The sequence below is a fragment of the Malaclemys terrapin genome, chromosome 3 (genome assembly GCF_027887155.1).
Source record: "Malaclemys terrapin pileata isolate rMalTer1 chromosome 3, rMalTer1.hap1, whole genome shotgun sequence".
NCBI classification, from domain to species: Eukaryota; Metazoa; Chordata; order Testudines; family Emydidae; genus Malaclemys; species Malaclemys terrapin.
Window position 1 is genome coordinate 173,193,942 of NC_071507.1, and position 17,344 is coordinate 173,211,285.

The window sequence follows — 17,344 nt, forward strand, 5'->3', positions numbered from 1 at the left end:
CTCACTTCCTTCCAACTTCAATAGCAGATGGACCAGACACTTCACCAGATCCTAGGACACAGATTCATTAGAACTGATAGTTCCCAGTGCCTCTGCCTTAGGGCTGGTCTACACTGGGGGCAGCAGGGGGATCGATCTAAGATACGCAACTTCAGCTACGCGAATAGCATAGCTGAAGTCAAAGTATCTTAGATCGAATTACCTGGGGTCCACACGGCGCGGGATCGACGGCTCCCCCGTCGACTTCGCTACCGCCGCTCACTCTGGTGGAGTTCCGGAGTCGACGGTGAGCGCGTTCAGGGATCGATATATCGTGTCTTAACGAGACGCGATATATCGATCCTGGATAAATCGATTGTTACCCGCCGATACGGTGGGTAGTGAAGACATACCCTGAGTTAGGCTTTCGTTCTTCTGTTTTTCTTTTTGTTTCCTTGGTTTTTGACTTAAGATCTTAGTGCCCTGGCACAGGTCCTTAGATCCGATAATAGGAACTGCAGACAAAGAAACCAGGAGTTAGAGGTATTCCTCTTACCTTGCAATTTTTCCTGCTTGACACATTCATTGACACTGTTTGGCATGCATTGTTTGGAGGTGAATTTCTCTTTTTATTGTTCCCTTTGTTGCACCTTCACCGAGGGCCTAAAAGAAGTGTCTGAATCGCCTTCAATATGTTAATGCAGGAAATATTAGTGACTAAACCTTCCAGCTCTGAAATGTAGGGATCCATAAAATCCCAACCCAGGTGTTTGCCTCCTTGACTTGAGCTATACCTTGGGTGCTGGTCACTATGAATTCTCAAAGGCAGGTGTCAGCCTGTGTCTAAAGAGCCAGTCCTCAAAAGCATACTCTCAGGATCCAGTACTTCCATTCCATGCATCAAAAAGCAAAAATATATTCATAAGATTCTGGCCTCAGAAATTAGAGCACAGCAAACTGTGAACAGTTGAGGGCCACGGCCATATCCGAGATCCAAGCCTATTGATTCCATGCTCAAAACCTCTTTACAACCATAATAAGGTACCCAGTCAATTGCCAGGATGCCTCAGGTTCATTGCATCAAGTCCCTGGAACATTCTCATTCAAATCTGCCTTTGGGTCGGAGGGCCCCTCATGTAGCACCAGAGACGTTATTCTTGATGCTTAAAGATAAAGGAAAGAGAAATAAAAAAATCGTACAAAGCTAAACCTGTTTCCCTGTCGATGCAAACCTCCCTGGAGATACGTGAATCCAGCCTCAAATCTCTACTGGTTCGTCAAGCAATATCTCTCACCCCTTTTGGCTTTTCATTTAACCAATCCATTATCATCATTGAAAAGTGCTTCAACTCCAAAATCAGGGAACCTAGAGAGCACCGTCAAGACAGTCCGTTCCAAGATTTCAGGGTGTGAGAGCGACCTTCCTTCCCCAGGAATTATAACAGTAAATTCCCTACTGGGTACTGGCAGGACTGAGTTGCAGGGTGGTTTTGATTTAAATCAATTTGATTGGTCAGGAAGATGCGATTTAATTATGGATTTCTACAGAAAAGTGCATTCTTGTTGGTTGTTATAGCCTTAATACGTATTCCTCACAACTCAGAGATAGATGTAGGTTTCATTTTTAGAAGGTACACACTATACATTTTTAAAGTGATTTTATTTTGATAACTTTTCAGATTAGTTTTACAGCTATATCAGTAAATGAATGATTGCTTGGTTATTTAATTTACCAAAGGTAATTGAAGCAGATATTTATGAAGTCATTGGAAGGTGAACTATCTCCAATTCAACAGGTTAATCATTAATATTTGGAGGATTTTCTTGCCATGCTGTATTAGGAGGAGAATGTCACCAGACATTTAAATTGTTTTATTTAACTAAAACAACAACATTGTGTTCTGGATTTTTTTCATCAACATCAAACACATAATATTTTAACAAAACAACTATATGAATTTTTGAATTGAGTTAAAAATTCAAGTTTTTTTTTAAATCAGGTTTGTTTTTGTTAAAATTGTTTTTAACTAAAATAGTTAAATGAAATTAAAAAAAAAATTTTAATTGACTATGTCAGCCAGGTCAACATGAGAAACTTAAAATATTGGTTTCTGCAGCTAACTCAGTCGTCTTCATCTTTATTTTCCTGTTTGTTCATAATCTGGAAAAGAAAAACAAGCTTTCCTGCTTTTTCAGGTTCCAAATGATTTCTCAATTTGCAATGAATTAGTCCAAAGGAAGAAAATAGTCTTTCTACACCAACAGAGGAAGCTATTGCTGTTAAAAGTGAGATTATCACTTCAACAGTCTCTGAATTCAAGTGCTTAAGTGACTTCAATCAGTTCACTGGTGTGACTTTCTTTAAAACATCATCAGCAAACACATATTTCTTGAATGGTTCACCCTTACGTCTGAAGTTTATTATAGTTGGCATTATGGAGGGATGATTGCTGGATGGCCATGTCATAGCCAACTCTTCTTCTTCAACAGTTAATGTTTGACCCTGGTACCAAGTATTGAGAATATTTGCAGGAAAATGAGCCGGAGATAGTGCTTGTCCCATTTGTTCTGGGGGTTTTAATGCTTGTAATTTAACTCTGTCATTGCATATTTCTCTCTTTAAGATCTCACTCAGTTCCTTCCAAATTTCAACAAAGTCAGCAAGGAAACAGCGATTTCCCTGCATTTTGTTCAAGGCTACAGAAATAGGCTTCAGGGTACTCAGCATGTGTTCAACATTTCTCTTAAGCCCAATGTTGATAACTTTGGCTGCGCAAGTGCCATCTATTTTTTCTAGGGTTACCATACGTCCAGATTTTCCCGGACATGTCCGGCTTTTTGGGCTCCAAATCCCCGTCCGGGGGGAAAGCCCAAAAAGCCGGACATGTCCGGGAAAATCGGGACATGCCGGCCGGCGGTGCGGGTGCTCGGGGATCGGGCCGGGGGCTCGGGCCGGGCCCGCGGTGCGGTGCCTGGCCGGGGGCTCCGGGGCTGGGTGCTCGGGGGCTCCGGCGGGGCCGGGTCGGGTCGGCCGGGCCGGGGCCTCCGGCGGGGCCGGTCGGGTCAGGTCGGCCGGGCCGGGGCCTCCGGCGGGGCCGGGCCGGGGCCTCCGGCGGGGCCGGGCCGGGCCGGGGCCTCCGGCGGGGCCGGGCCGGGGCCTCCGGCGGGGCCGGGCCGGGCCGGGGCCTCCGGCGGGGCCGGGCCGGGCCGGGGCCTCCGGCGGGGTCGGGTCGGGCCGGGCCGGGGCCTCCGGCGGGGTCGGGTCGGGCCGGGCCGGGGCCTCCGGCGGGGTCGGGTCGGTCGGGTCGGGGCCTCCGGCGGGGCCGGGTCGGGTCGGTCGGGTCGGGGCCTCCGGCGGGGCCGGGTCGGGTCGGTCGGGTCGGGGCCTCCGGCGGGGCCGGTCGGGTCGGCCGGGCCGGGGCCTCCGGCGGGGCCGGGGCCGGTCGGGTCGGCAGGGCCGGGGGCTCCGGCGGGGGGATCGGGGGCGCCAGCCGGGCCGGGGACTCGGGGGCCGGGCCGGCGGTGCCAGGCCGGGCCGGGGGTGGTGGGCCGGGGCCGGCACCCCAGGGCCAGGGAAAGCCTGGACCGCGCCTCCTCCCCCCACACTCCTCCTTACCTGCTTCAGGCTTCCCGCGACTCAAATGTCGGGAAGCAGGGGAGGGGGCGGAGACTTTGGGGAGGGGGCGGAGTTGGGGCGGGGCTGGGGGCGGGGCCGGGCCCCCGTGGAGTGTCCTCCTTTGGGAGGCACAAAATATGGTAACCCTATTTTTTCACAATTTTGTTCACAAACTGTCATCAGATTAGGCCAGTTCTTGATACAGTGCTCAAAACAGTCCACTACTGAGTTCTATCGCACGTCTTGTGGGAGAGTTAGCTTGGTTCCTCCCACTTTTTTCAGAGCAGCTGCTGCAAAGTGGTTGTTACGGAAGTATTTTGCAATTTCAAAAACATTAGCCTTTATTTCTGGAACATTGAAGTTTTTGGCTAGGAGGTGCATCAAATGAGCACTGCAACCGTATGTTATTAGCTTGGGGACTCTCTTCTCTCTCTTCTAAACAATTTTGTCTCATCTTGGATACGTTTGCAGCACTGTCTGTGACCAAGCTGCATACTAGACATTTGAATTTTTTTTCAGTTTGTTATAGCTTTTACTGCTACTTCTTGTAAGTATTCTGCTGTGTGTGCATTTCCTGATGTATCAATTGTTTCTGTAGGGAAGACATTCCCTTCTTCTGTTGTCACACAAGCACATACAACAGGATCATTGTGGACATTGCTCCACCCATCAAGATTCATTTTAACAGTTTTACCCTCTAGACCTTTTGCACACTGCTCAGTTTCTCTTTCATGCACTTTATCCAGCAATTAGCCTGTGACATCTGCTCTGGTGGGTGGACTGTATCCTGGTCTTAATGACTGAACCATGTTAATGAAGTGTGTGTTCTTAATCATATGGAAAGGAGAGTTTGTTGTAAACAAACCGGGCAATTTTTTCCATCAGTTACCTCTTTTTGTAATCTGCTGGTTCTTGTCACAAACTTATCTATGGTTGTTTCTGGATGATGGAAATTTTTTTTCTTTTTGCTACAGGTGATATACTGTGGCTATGTGGCATACATGATGTGATTGAAACATTATCATTGGCAGATAACTCTGACATTATAGAAAATTATGGTGATCTTGAAGGTGGATAGTCTTCAGAATCCTGTATGTTGAGGATGGATTCTCCTAAACAAAATAAGTCAATGCAGTTAATTAATTATTATTACCATACTGCTCATTTAGTATCACAGTACTCATTGCATTCACTGACACTCAGTACTACTTTAAAGGTGAAATTGTAAAAGGAAGATCTGCCTATTTCAGCTATTTATTTTTTATCACAACTGCATCTAAAATTATAGTACCATAGAGTAACAACTATATTTTTTGCTCAAACATGAGAATTCAAGAATAGTCCAAAAGGAAGACAAGCAGCCCTTAAGAAAGAAGTATGAAATAAAAAAGTTTACCAACCTGAAGATTGTGCATGTTCAGACATATTCCTTTCATGATCTTCAATGCAACTTCCTCCTGAGAAGGAACACTTTTCATGATGTTGTTTCATTCGGGCAACCAGGCCTTGCATTTCTTTGTTGCACTGTTTGCATTTTGCAAGTATGTCTGTTTTACCCACAGGTAGAGGAACTTCATTAAAATATTCCCAAACTGGGTCTCTTTTATGGCCTGTTGCCATTATAGGTTTTCCCTTCTAGAGAGAATGGTATGGTAGATCTCAAATCAATGAAGGCTACACTCAGAAAGACCTCAAGACTTCTGGAATATGCTGTTCAAACAGTTTCACTTTTGTTTCTACTGCTGGTCCCTCCCTTCTCACATTTATCTCCAGACTTCTCCTTGTCCAGATCTATTCCATGCCCAACAATCTTCTGTTCATTGAACTTTTTGAAACTTTGCACTTTTAGAGAGATGTAAGGGATTGACTCTGTGTACACAAATTAGCAGAGGGACAATAGGGTTGAGGGCTGTTATTTCTCGCCTCTATATATTATTTATTTATTTTAAAACATTTTTGCTGTTAACAAGCATGTTATCTCTGGAGACCCAACTTCACAGTTTGAGAACTGTAAAACTAAGCATCTCTGATGGTATCTTCTAGACTGAGCACTGAGTCCCATTGGGTAGATAAAAAGATTAACCTAAATAATCTATACAGAAGCCCCTGGAACCCGTAAGATTGGGTATCTAATCCATGAACTATTGGATCTCATTTACAAAACTTTTCCTAAACATTACATGAATATATTGTCTCATACTTCAGAATTTATAATCCCTATTCCATGATGGGATATCTTTGAGTTATAATATATCTTTATCTTTAGATAGGATTTTTTTGAGAAAAAATCCTATTTAAATTTAAAAAATGTGATTTATTTATTTATTTATTTATTTATTTAAATGATTGATTTTTATCCACCCTGCTGAGAGGTACCACTAGGAGGCAATGTGACGATCTTGGCCACTCCCTAGGGGTTGCCCTGAATTAGAGTTGAAGAAAGGCAGCTGCAATGGGAGGTTTCTCTCAAAAAGGTATAGGGGAAATACCCCACCCCAGAACCATCCTACTCAGATCTGTCACTCCTAGTACGAAGGGAAGAGTCTCCTTTGCTTGTCCCCAGTATTCTGTCTGAAGAAAAACTAGAGAGGCCTATTGAACTTATGGATACAGAGCCAGATGTTCAAACTCTGCTGGATGACAATGTGAGTGTGTCGTCATCTTCCCCTCCAGAAAGTATGCTCCAATTACACAAACTCATACAAAGAATGGTTCTACCTAAGCATTTAACCTTTGTTAACCTTAGAGGAAATTGTACAGCCAGTTTTCAATATTTTGGGTTCACCCTTCAGGAGTGCTGGATGGTTTATTGCAGCCAGCAAACATATCTGGTTAAACCCAGCATCTGGACCAGGAGTGTCTGTCTGGGTTTTTTTTGTTTTTTGTTTCTGTTTTTTAAACAGGTGAGTTAACAATCTGTCACTTGGGAAGTTTTTGTTTATCCAGACCATCCAGCTCCAGATTCATTGGTAGTGGTGACGGCCACTAAAAGAGCTGAAAGATAGCAACTCCACTATACCATTTCAGCTAGAGAGGGTGAGAAGCTAGACTCTGCATGGAAGTATATTCTTCTCTGCCACATTTGGACATTACAGTGGCAACCTATCAGACAGTAGGGTCCTCATACAAATATTAGTAATGGGAGAAAATAGCTTTGTTTGTTCAGTCATTATCTGAGGCCCAAAGAAAACCGGCCAAAACTCTGACTATGCATGCCTTGAGAGCATCCTTCAACACTTCTGATGTGGTACACTTCTACCCAAATATAACACGACCCGATATAACACGAATTCGGATACAACGTGGTAAACCAGCGCTCTGGGGAGGGGGCGGGGGGCAGCGCACTCCGGCGGATCAAAGCAAGTTCGATATAGCGCAGTTTCACCTATAACGCGGTAAGATGGCATCACTGAAACTTGGTGGGATAATACACATGATTGGAATGTTGGTGTGGATGGGTACAGCTTGCTCAGGAAGGATAGACAGGGGAAAAAGGGAGGAGGTGTTGCCTTATATATTAAAAATGTACACACTTGGACTGAGGTAGAGATGGACATAGGAGACGGAAGTGTTGAGAGTCTCTGGGTTAGGCTTAAAGGGGCAAAAAACAAGGGAGATGTCATGCTAGGAGTCTACTACAGGCCACCTAACCAGGTGGAAGAGGTGGATGAGGCTTTTTTCAAGCAACTAACAAAATCATCCAAAGCCCAAGATTTGGTGGTGATGGGGGACTTCAACTATCCGGATATATGTTGGGAAAATAACACAGCGGGGCACAGACTATCCAACAAATTCTTGGACTGCATTGGCGACAACTTTTTATTTCAGAAGGTTGAAAAAGCTACTAGGGGGGAAGCTGTTCTAGACTTGATTTTAACAAATAGGGAGGAACTCGTTGAGAATGTGAAAGTAGAAGGCAGCCTGGGTGAAAGTGATCATGAAATCATAGAGTTTGCAATTCTAAGGAAGGGTAGAAGGGAGAACAGCAAAATAGAGACAATGGATTTCAGGAAGGCAGATTTTGGGAAGCTCAGAGAGCTGATGGGTAAGGTCCCATGGGAATCAAGACTGAGGGGAAAAACAACTGAGGAGAGTTGGCAGTTTTTCAAAGGGACGCTATTAAGGGCCCAAAAGCAAGCTATTCCGCTGGTTAGGAAAGATAGAAAATGTGGCAAAAGACCACCTTGGCTTAACCACGAGATCTTGCACGATCTAAAAAATAAAAAGGAGTCATAAAAAATGGAAACTAGGACAGATTACAAAGGATGAATATAGGCAAACAACACAGGAATGCAGGGGCAAGATTAGAAAGGCAAAGGCACAAAATGAGCTCAAACTAGCTACGGGAATAAAAGGAAACAAGAAGACTTTTTATCAATACATTAGAAGCAAGAGGAAGACCAAAGACAGGGTAGGCCCACTGCTTAGTGAAGAGGGAGAAACAGTAACAGGAAACTTGGAAATGGCAGAGATGCTTAATGACTTCTTTGTTTCGGTCTTCACCGAGAAGTCTGAAGGAATGCCTAACATAGTGAATGCTAATGGGAAGGGGGTAGGTTTAGCGGATAAAATAAAAAAAGAACAAGTTAAAAATCACTTAGAAAAGTTAGATGCCTGCAAGTCACACGGGCCTGATGAAATGCATCCTAGAATACTCAAGGAGCTAATAGAGGAGGTATCTGAGCCTCTAGCTATTATCTTTGGAAAGTCATGGGAGACAGGAGAGATTCCAGAAGACTGGAAAAGGGCAAATATAGTGCCCATCTATAAAAAGGGAAATAAAAACAACCCAGGTAACTACAGACCAGTTAGTTTAACTTCTGTGCCAGGGAAGATAATGGAGCAAGTAATTAAGGAAATCATCTGCAAACACTTGGAAGGTGGTAAGGTGATAGGGAACAGCCAGCATGGATTTGTGAAGAACAAATCATGTCAAACCAATCTGATAGCTTTCTTTGATAGGATAACGAGCCTTGTGGATAAGGGTGAAGCGGTGGATGTGGTATACCTAGACTTTAGTAAGGCATTTGATACTGTCTCGCATGATATTCTTATCGATAAACTAGGCAAATACAAATTAGATGGAACTACTATAAGGTGGGTGCATAACTGGCTGGATAACCGTACTCAGAGAGTTGTTATTAATGGTTCCCAATCCTGCTGGAAAGGTGTAACGAGTGGGGTTCCGCAGGGGTCTGTTTTGGGACCGGCTCTGTTCAATATCTTCATCAACGACTTAGATATTGGCATAGAAAGTACGCTTATTAAGTTTGCGGATGATACCAAACTGGGAGGGATTGCAACTACTTTGGAGGACAGGGTCATAATTCAAAATGATCTGGACAAATTGGAGAAATGGGCTGAGGTAAACAGGATGAAGTTTAACAAAGACAAATGCAAAGTGCTCCACTTAGGAAGGAAAAATCAATTTCACACATACAGAATGGGAAAAGACTGTCTAGGAAGGAGTACGGCAGAAAGGGATCTTGGGGTTATAGTGGACCACAAGCTAAATATGAGTCAACAGTGTGATGCTGTTGCAAAAAAAGCAAACATGATTCTGGGATGCATTAACAGGTGTGTTGTGAGCAAGACACGAGAAGTCATTCTTCCGCTCTACTCTGCTCTGGTTAGGCCTCAGCTGGAGTATTGTGTCCAGTTCTGGGCGCCGCATTTTAAAAAAGATGTGGAGAAATTGGAAAGGGTCCAAAGAAGAGCAACAAGAATGATTAAAGGTCTTGAGAACATGACCTATGAAGTAAGGCTGAAAGAACTGGGTTTGTTTAGTTTGGAAAAGAGAAGACTGAGAGGGGACATGATAGCAGTTTTCAGGTATCTAATAGGGTGTCATAAGGAGGAGGGAGAGAACTTGTTCACCTTAGCCTCTAAGGATAGAACCAGAAACAATGGGTTTAAACTGCAGCAAGGGAGGTCTAGGTTGGACATTAGGAAAAAGTTCCTAACTGTCAGGGTGGTTAAACACTGGAACAAATTGCCTAGGGAGGTTGTGGAATCTTCGTCTCTGGAGATATTTAAGAGTAGGTTAGATAAATGTCTATCAGGGATGGTCTAGACAGTATTTGGTCCTGCCATGCGGGCAGGGGACTGGACTCGATGACCTCTCGAGGTCCCTTCCAGTCCTATAATCTATGAATAAGATTTTTTTGGCTCCCGCGGACAGCCTTATATCGGGGTAGAGGCGTATGTAGAGCTGTTGTGCCATTCACGATTAATTTGAATAACCACTCATGACTATATTCATTTGGACTTCCTCTGGAAACAAAAATCCAGTATCTCCCATTTGATAGTGAAGTGCTGTTTAGCTTTTGAACTGACAGAGTTCTAGAGAAGTTGAACCTGCAGTGTCCCTGAGGATTTCTCAGAAAAAGATCTGATGTACCAGCCTTTTGTTACCAGAGGCGATCATATCCTTCCTCTACTTCCTGTTCATTTATAATGAAGCAGTACCAACAACAGCCCCGTATTCAGCTACAGCATAGAAGCAAACTCTATAAACCATGGGCTAAAGGAAGACCTGCTGCACCATCTCCCTGTGTTCTGACCCCTTTTACTCAGGTTTTACAAGATACATGAGTAGCCCAGATCAGTTTTAAACCTACAAGTTGCTGTCCCTTCATTTTAAAACTACATCTCCTGTTTGTTAGATCCTTGGACTGTCATCACCAAGGATCTTACAGATTGTCCGGCAGGATTACTCCATTAAATTCTATGCACTCCCTCCCTTCCACCCTTCTTGCCCATCCCGCTTCAGGAACTCTTCTCAAGAGAATTCACTAAGATCAGAAGTCCATTCACTACTAGAGTCAGGTGCCATAGAGGAAGTTCCTGAAGAGTTTGAGAGGAAAGGCTTTAGTCCAGGTACTTTCCGATCCCAAAAGAAAGATAGAAGTCTCTGACCCGTTCTAGACCCTGAGTAGCTGAACTCTTTCTAGCTTCAGTTATCCCCTTTTTATCTGCCCAAGAAAGGTTTGGGGGTCCTTGATATGCAGAGCTTTTTTTTTTTTCCCCACATCTCAATCAGACCTTCACATTTGAGGAATTAAATGCAGTGTGTTAGTCCTTTCTCTCTCAACTATAGAGCAGAGTGGCTCAAATAGTTACTGACAATACTACATCAATATTTTACACAAACAAGCAGACTAAAGCACATTCAAGCCAACTGTGCACAGAGGCCATAGCTCTAGGGCAGTGGTGCATGCTACAGCAAATTCATCGTATCGTTCACCACGTTGTAGACAGGGACAACATAAAGGTAAGTCAGCTGAACAGAGGCTTAGGCCTGGTCCCCACTAAGTCCCCAAATCGGACTAAGGTACGCAAATTCAGCTACGTTAATAACGTAGCTGAATTCGAAGTACCTTAGTCCGAACTTACCGCGGTCCAGACGCGGCAAGAAGTCTCCCCCCGTCGATGCCGCGTACTCCTCTCGGCGAGCTGGAGTACCGGCGCCGACTGTGAGCACTTCCGGGATCGATCCGGGATCGATTTATCATGTCTTAACCAGACGCGATAAATCGATCCCAGAACATCGATGGCGTGCTGCCGGACCAGCCGGTAAGTGAAGACTAGGCCTTACACAATCAATGCTAGTGGTCACTCAAGAATTCAGTAGAAAATTACATCGTCTCCCTGTGGGGGTATAGATTGAATAAGAGTTAAAATTGGATTTATGCTCGTTGCCCATAAAAAGAACCTTTCCCACTTGTGATCATAACACTGGACATTCTAAATCTTCAGGAGATAGACATGATTGCAGCAAGACACAGTTCCAAATGTCAAAGATTTTGCCCCAGAGCCGGAACAGACAACCAGTCCATTTCAGATGTTTCTTCTAGACTGCAGGGTACGTCACTTCTAGGTGTTCCCTCCAATTCCTCTGATTTAGAGAGTCCTCAGGAAAATTAAACAAGACAGAGTCAGGGTTGTTTTGATTGCCCCAGTGTAGATGAGACAAAAATGGTTCTTGGATCTCCTGCAACTATCACAAGACTATCTGTCTCTCCCTGAAATTCCAGGCCCAGCAGGTAGGTTGGATTTGCCATCTGGAGCCAGACTCTCTCCACTTGAAAGTATTGGCCTTAGGATTTTTACAGATCTAGACTATCCAGTGTTATGATAGCAAATGGGAAGGGTTCTTTTTATAGGCAACCAATAATAGCATAAGCCCAATTTCAGCTCTTATTCACTCCGTGCTGAATTACTTACTTCATTTGAAATCATTGGGATTCTCCATATCATTGGGGAAAGTACGTCGTAAGCCATCTCCGCTTATTATAGCTTAGTAAAGCAAATAACTGAATTCAGCCATGATATAGTAAAACAATTCTTGAAGAGGTTAATAAATGTCTACCCAACAGAGAACCCGAATGTACATGGTACCTCAATCTAGTATTTAGTCAGCTCATTAAACCTTTCTTCAAATCTATGGGAGAATGAAACTGGGGACACTTTCAGTTAACACAGCTTTTACTGTAGCTACTAGTGAACAAGCTGTAGGCGCTCATGGCTAACACACACACACACACCCCGCTTGCAGTCTGTGATAAAGTGGTCCTTTGTCCACACCTGATATTTCTCCCTAAGATCGTAGCATAATTCCATCTAAACCAGTCCATAAAATTGCCAGTATTTTTCCATAGTTCTAACGCTCACTTGGGAAGTTACGTTACACATTTTAGATGCTAAGAGAGTATTCCTTAGGCTTATCAATGTAGGAAATCACCTAGTGGTGCAGTTCCAAATGAGAAAAGAAAAGGACATAACTTCAGAAAATTTCATCCCAATGCCATTGTAAGTTGGTTAGATTCTGTACTGATGTGTGTTTTAAACACATTGCTGTTCCTCTTCCAGAAGAGCCTGGAGTATACTTGGCTACAGTGAAGGCTATGTCTATGGTTTGCCTTAGACGTTCCCATATTAGAAATCCTTAGCATTACCACTTGGAAATCAGTTCATATTTTCACAAAACGTTATTCTCTAGATCTGGCATCTAGAACAGATGCACAATTTGGTAAAGCAGTATTACATTCTCTATTTAACTAGACATCCTTGTCCCAGGAAGGAGTACTGCTTACTAAACTCCAACAAGTGGGAATGTGTAGAAGTCATTTCAAGAAGAAATGAAGGTTACTTTGAGATTAGTTCTGCACACACTCACTCCCTGCCCACCTTCCCTACTCGGAGTCCTAATTTCAGCTTTGGACTTAAAGAGGTGGTGGAAGGCACTTAAGTGGTCACTGCACTATGCCCTCTCTTATAGCTATGTCCTCTGAACATTCACAACAGCAAGGAGAGGGGCAGGAGACAACAAGAAGGCTTCAATAGGCACAGCTATTAGAAGTTTTCTCCAGTTCAAGATGCACAATCGGTGCGCCCTAAGAATGTGAATGTGCAGAGGTCATCTCAGAGAATACTGTTTACAGGTGAATCTTCATTTTTAAAACTTTGAAAGGTGTGTCTCATGCATTCAATCCAATTGGAACTGCATTTTCTGCACCTTAACCTTCATCACTGTCAGTATGGCAGCTTCCTATTCTGTTAATTATTATTTTTATTACATGCAAGAGACTTTATTTTTTTTGAAAAATAGTGATTTACTCTTTCGTTATGAGGTGTAGTGTAATCTGTAGTGATCTTTAGTGGGGCTATTAGATGCTACAATAATACAGATAATAATAATATACAGTAATCTTCATTAAAGTTTTTCTGCAAAACAGAAAAATTTTGAGATTTGGAGAATACCAATAGTTGCTCCATAGTCAGGGTTAAAGTCTCTGGAAATTTATTTTCTGTTTAATAGGCTTCAGTAGAGTACACAACAAGGTAGAAATTTTAATTTGCTAGCAAGTGCATAGTTATAAAGCATGATATGTCGGTGCAACACACTGAACTGAGTTGACAGAACAAGGAGTAATGGTCTCAAGTTGCAGTGGGGGAGGGGAGAGTTAGGTTGGATATTAGGAAAAACTTTTTCACTAGGAGGGTGGTGAAGCACTGGAATGGGTTACCTAGGGAGTTGGTGGAATCTCCTTCCTTAGAAGTTTTTAAGGTCAGGCTTGACAAAGCCCTGGCTGGGATGATTTAGTTGGGTAGGGTTACCATACGTCCTCTTTTTCCCGGACATGTCCGGCTTTTCGGCAGTCAAACCCCCGTCCGGGGGGAATTGCCAAAAAGCAGAACATGTCCGGGAAAATGGCAGCTCTGTTTAAGAGCCCGGCTGCCTGAACGCTACCGGCTTCGGGCAGCCCCGTGCCTGGAGACCCTGCGCCGCCGGAGCCCGGGAGGGGAAGTGCCCGGCTGGGGGCGCAGGGTCTGGAGGCACGGGGCTGCCCGAAGCCGGTAGCTCTCGGGCAGCCCGGCTCTTAAATAGAGCCGCCGGGACTGGAGCCTCCAGCCGCCGGGGCTGTGTGTAACTGACACAGTGTCAGTTACACAGAGCCCCAGCCGCTGGAGGCTCTGTTTAAGAGCCGGGCTGCCCGAGCGCTACCGGCTTCGGGCAGCCCCGTGCCTCCAGACCCTGCGCCCCCAGCCGGGCACTTCCCCTCCCGGGCTCCGGCGGCGCAGGGTCTCCAGGCACGGGGCTGCCCGAAGCCGGTAGCGTTCAGGCAGCCGGGCTCTTAAACAGAGCCTCCAGCGGCTGGGGCTCTGTGTAACTGACACTGTGTCAGTTACACACAGCCCCGGCGGCTGGAGGCTCCAGTCCCCGCGGCTCTATTTAAGAGCCGGGCTGCCCGAGCGCTACCGGCTTCGGGCAGCCCCGTGCCTACAGACCCTGCGCTGCCAGCGCCCGGGAGGGGAAGTGCCCGGCTGGGGGCGCAGGGTCCAGAGGCACGGGGCTGCCCGAAGCCGGTAGCGCTTGGGCAGCCCGGCTCTTAAACAGAGCGGGGGCGGCTGGAGCCTCCAGCCCCCGGGGCTCTGTGTAACTGACCCAGTGTCAGTTACACAGAGACAAAGAGGAGAAAAGCCTCCAGCCCCCGGGGCTCTGTGTAACTGACCCAGTGTCAGTTACACAGCGCCAAAGAGGAGAAAAGCCTCCAGCCGCAGGGGCTCTGTGTAACTGACACAGTGTCAGTTACACAGAGCCCCAGCCGCTGGAGGCTCTGTTTAAGAACTGGGCTGCCCGAGAGCTACCGGCTTCGGGCAGCCCCCTTGCCTCCGGACCCTGCGCCCCCAGCCGGGCACTTCCCCTCCCGGGCTCCGGCGGCGCAGGGTCTGGAGGCACGGGGGCTGCCCAAAGCCGGTAGCGCTGGGGCAGTCCGGCTCTTAAACAGAGCCTAAGAGGAGCAGAGCCTCCAGCTGTGGAGGCTCTGCTCCTCTTCGGCTCTGTGTAACTTATACAGTGTATAAGAGTAACTTATACAGTGTTACGCAGAGCCGCCGGAGCCCTGGAGGGGAAGTGCCCGGCTGGGGGCACAGGGTCCGGAGGCATAGGGGCTGCCCAAAGCCCGAGCGCTACCGGCTTCACGGTTTGCTGGGCAGCCTCCAGACCCTGCGCCCCCGGCTGGGCGCTTCCCCTCCCGGGCACCAGCTGCGCTGGGGAAGCGCCGGCTGGGGGCGCAGGGTCTGGGGGCTGCCCGGGAAACCGTGATGCTGGTAGCACTGGGGCAGCCCTTTCCCCCTGGCTGGGAGTGGGAGGGAGGAGGGGGCGGAGTTAGGGTGGGGAAGGGGCGGAGTTGGGGCGGGGCTAGGGGTGGGGAAATGGGCGGGGCCATGGCCCGTGGAGGGTCCTCTTTTTTTATTTATGAGATATGGTAACCCTATAGTTGGGGATTGGTCCTGCTTTAAGCAGGGGGTTGGACTAGATGACTTCCTGACGTCCCTTACAACCCTGATATTCTCTGATTCTATGAGGTTGATTTTATCAATTAAAATAAATAAGTATCAAATGGTGTTAGCCCTTGAGAAAGATTGAATGGAAATTCAAATGTTTAAATAAAAAACAACTCTGCAATCTGTAATCTTAAATATAATTTTACATTTATTCTCTTAAAAAACAAACTAATTTCTCCTCCCTCATTGTTAATAATTGTTACTAGACATCCTATGTTCAGTTGGTGATGTCTGGAATGTTCACTTAACCGCTTTATTGAATGAACTTCACCAAAGATTTGATCCTGCACTATTGAAATCAATAGGAACAGCATCAAACCCTAAATGTGTTATATTATTAGAGTACTTTGGGTAAAATGAATATGATATGACTTGTTTTTATTCTACATTGTTTGAGATCGCAAAAAGTGTTGAGTATTGTGGATGTTTAGAAAAATATGATAGATGGCTTTAACTGGAAAATCCTTGTGATGTTTTTATAAATAGTGTATACTTTTTTTTTTTTAGTGATCTAGTCATCTTAAACTATATCTCATGCTCAACTTCACTTTTTGCCTAATTACGTATGTAGCTTCCACTTTTTACTGGCCAGTTTTACCAACCTTGTAATTTTTACTAATGGCTAGATATAGTTGCTTCAAGCAGAATAAGGAGCTGGGCATTTTAGTAGCTCATTTGTTGGTTACTTACTTCATTCTTTTTCACAGAACAGCAAAAACTGGAGAGCAGCAGTTGATCTGTGTGGACGACTTCTGACTGCCCATGGTCAAGGCTATGGCAAAAATGGGCTACCTACTAATCATACAACAGATTCTTTGCAGGTATGGTCACCTTACAATCGTGTGGTGGTTAAGGCCCCATTCCTGTAAAGGAATCCACATGGGCAGACTCTTGAGTGTAATCAGAACCCTTTGCAGGATCAGTGTCTAAAGTTGTACCCTAGTGGTACACAAAATAGTTCTCCCATCCAGTTATATGAAAGTAGATTTTACTTTAAATGACTGCATAATAACAGTAAGTTGATTACACACATTTGCATATAGCACACTTAATTTCTTTTGACTAATGTGACTATCTCCAAAGGTTCATGCTGTTATTGTCCTTCATGATTATTATAATTAATTATGATGGCTCTTTAAAACGGACAATCTATATAAACGTTAATCTGATTATTTTAGATAATGTTGATTCAGATGTTATAAACCATGTTTTGTTATCATGTTGAAGTAAGTTGTTAAACTTAACTTTTAAGAACCTTAAATCAGTAAAACTTCATGGAAAAATGACAAATGTTCAGATTTATAAAATGTGACTGGCTAAAAACACATACCACTCTTTTGATTCTTTTCTGCTAGTAACTAGCAAATCGTGGAAGTTCATGAAAGTCATAGCAATTTTTAAAAATAGCAGAAAAAAGGAAAAATGAAAATACAAATCTCAAACGTAAATTTATTGAATTATAGTGATCTGAAATTTCTGGTATAATAACTTGAAAATTGTAATGAGGCTTAGAACCAGGTTTGAAATATTGACCTGTTGTGATAATTGGACCTAGCCTAATTGTGATCTCGACTGTGAGAAGCGAGTATAGATTATAAAGTGTCTCAATAACCTCTAACACCAAATGTTGGGGAAAAGGTGCAAAAAGGAGACAGACTGAATTAGTCCAAACAGAAAGGCTTACTGATATAACTCAAGAACTTTAAGATCTAAGTTCTTGAGTAAAGAACTAAGTATGGAAACCGACATCAATGGACTCTAATTGATGTGTTGGAAACTAGGCCCAATTGGTGGACAAGATAAAGAGGAGGTGGGCTATTCCACCCATCACTCCCTTTTGAAGTCCTTTAAGGAAAGAGACTTTGGGAGAAATATTGGCTACTGGAACAATCTTCACCC

General features: G+C 44.7%; 1 protein-coding gene across 2 annotated transcripts in view; it reads left to right on the plus strand.

The window, feature by feature from the left end:
- The window catches only part of TRAPPC12 (trafficking protein particle complex subunit 12), a 99,814-nt gene that overhangs the window by 23,119 nt on the left and 59,351 nt on the right, over positions 1 to 17,344 (plus strand). For both annotated transcript variants that reach the window (XM_054022777.1, XM_054022776.1), the window contains one exon: positions 16,153 to 16,266. In XM_054022777.1, the coding sequence (XP_053878752.1) occupies positions 16,153 to 16,266 (114 nt within the window). The remainder of the gene's footprint in view (positions 1 to 16,152; positions 16,267 to 17,344) is intronic.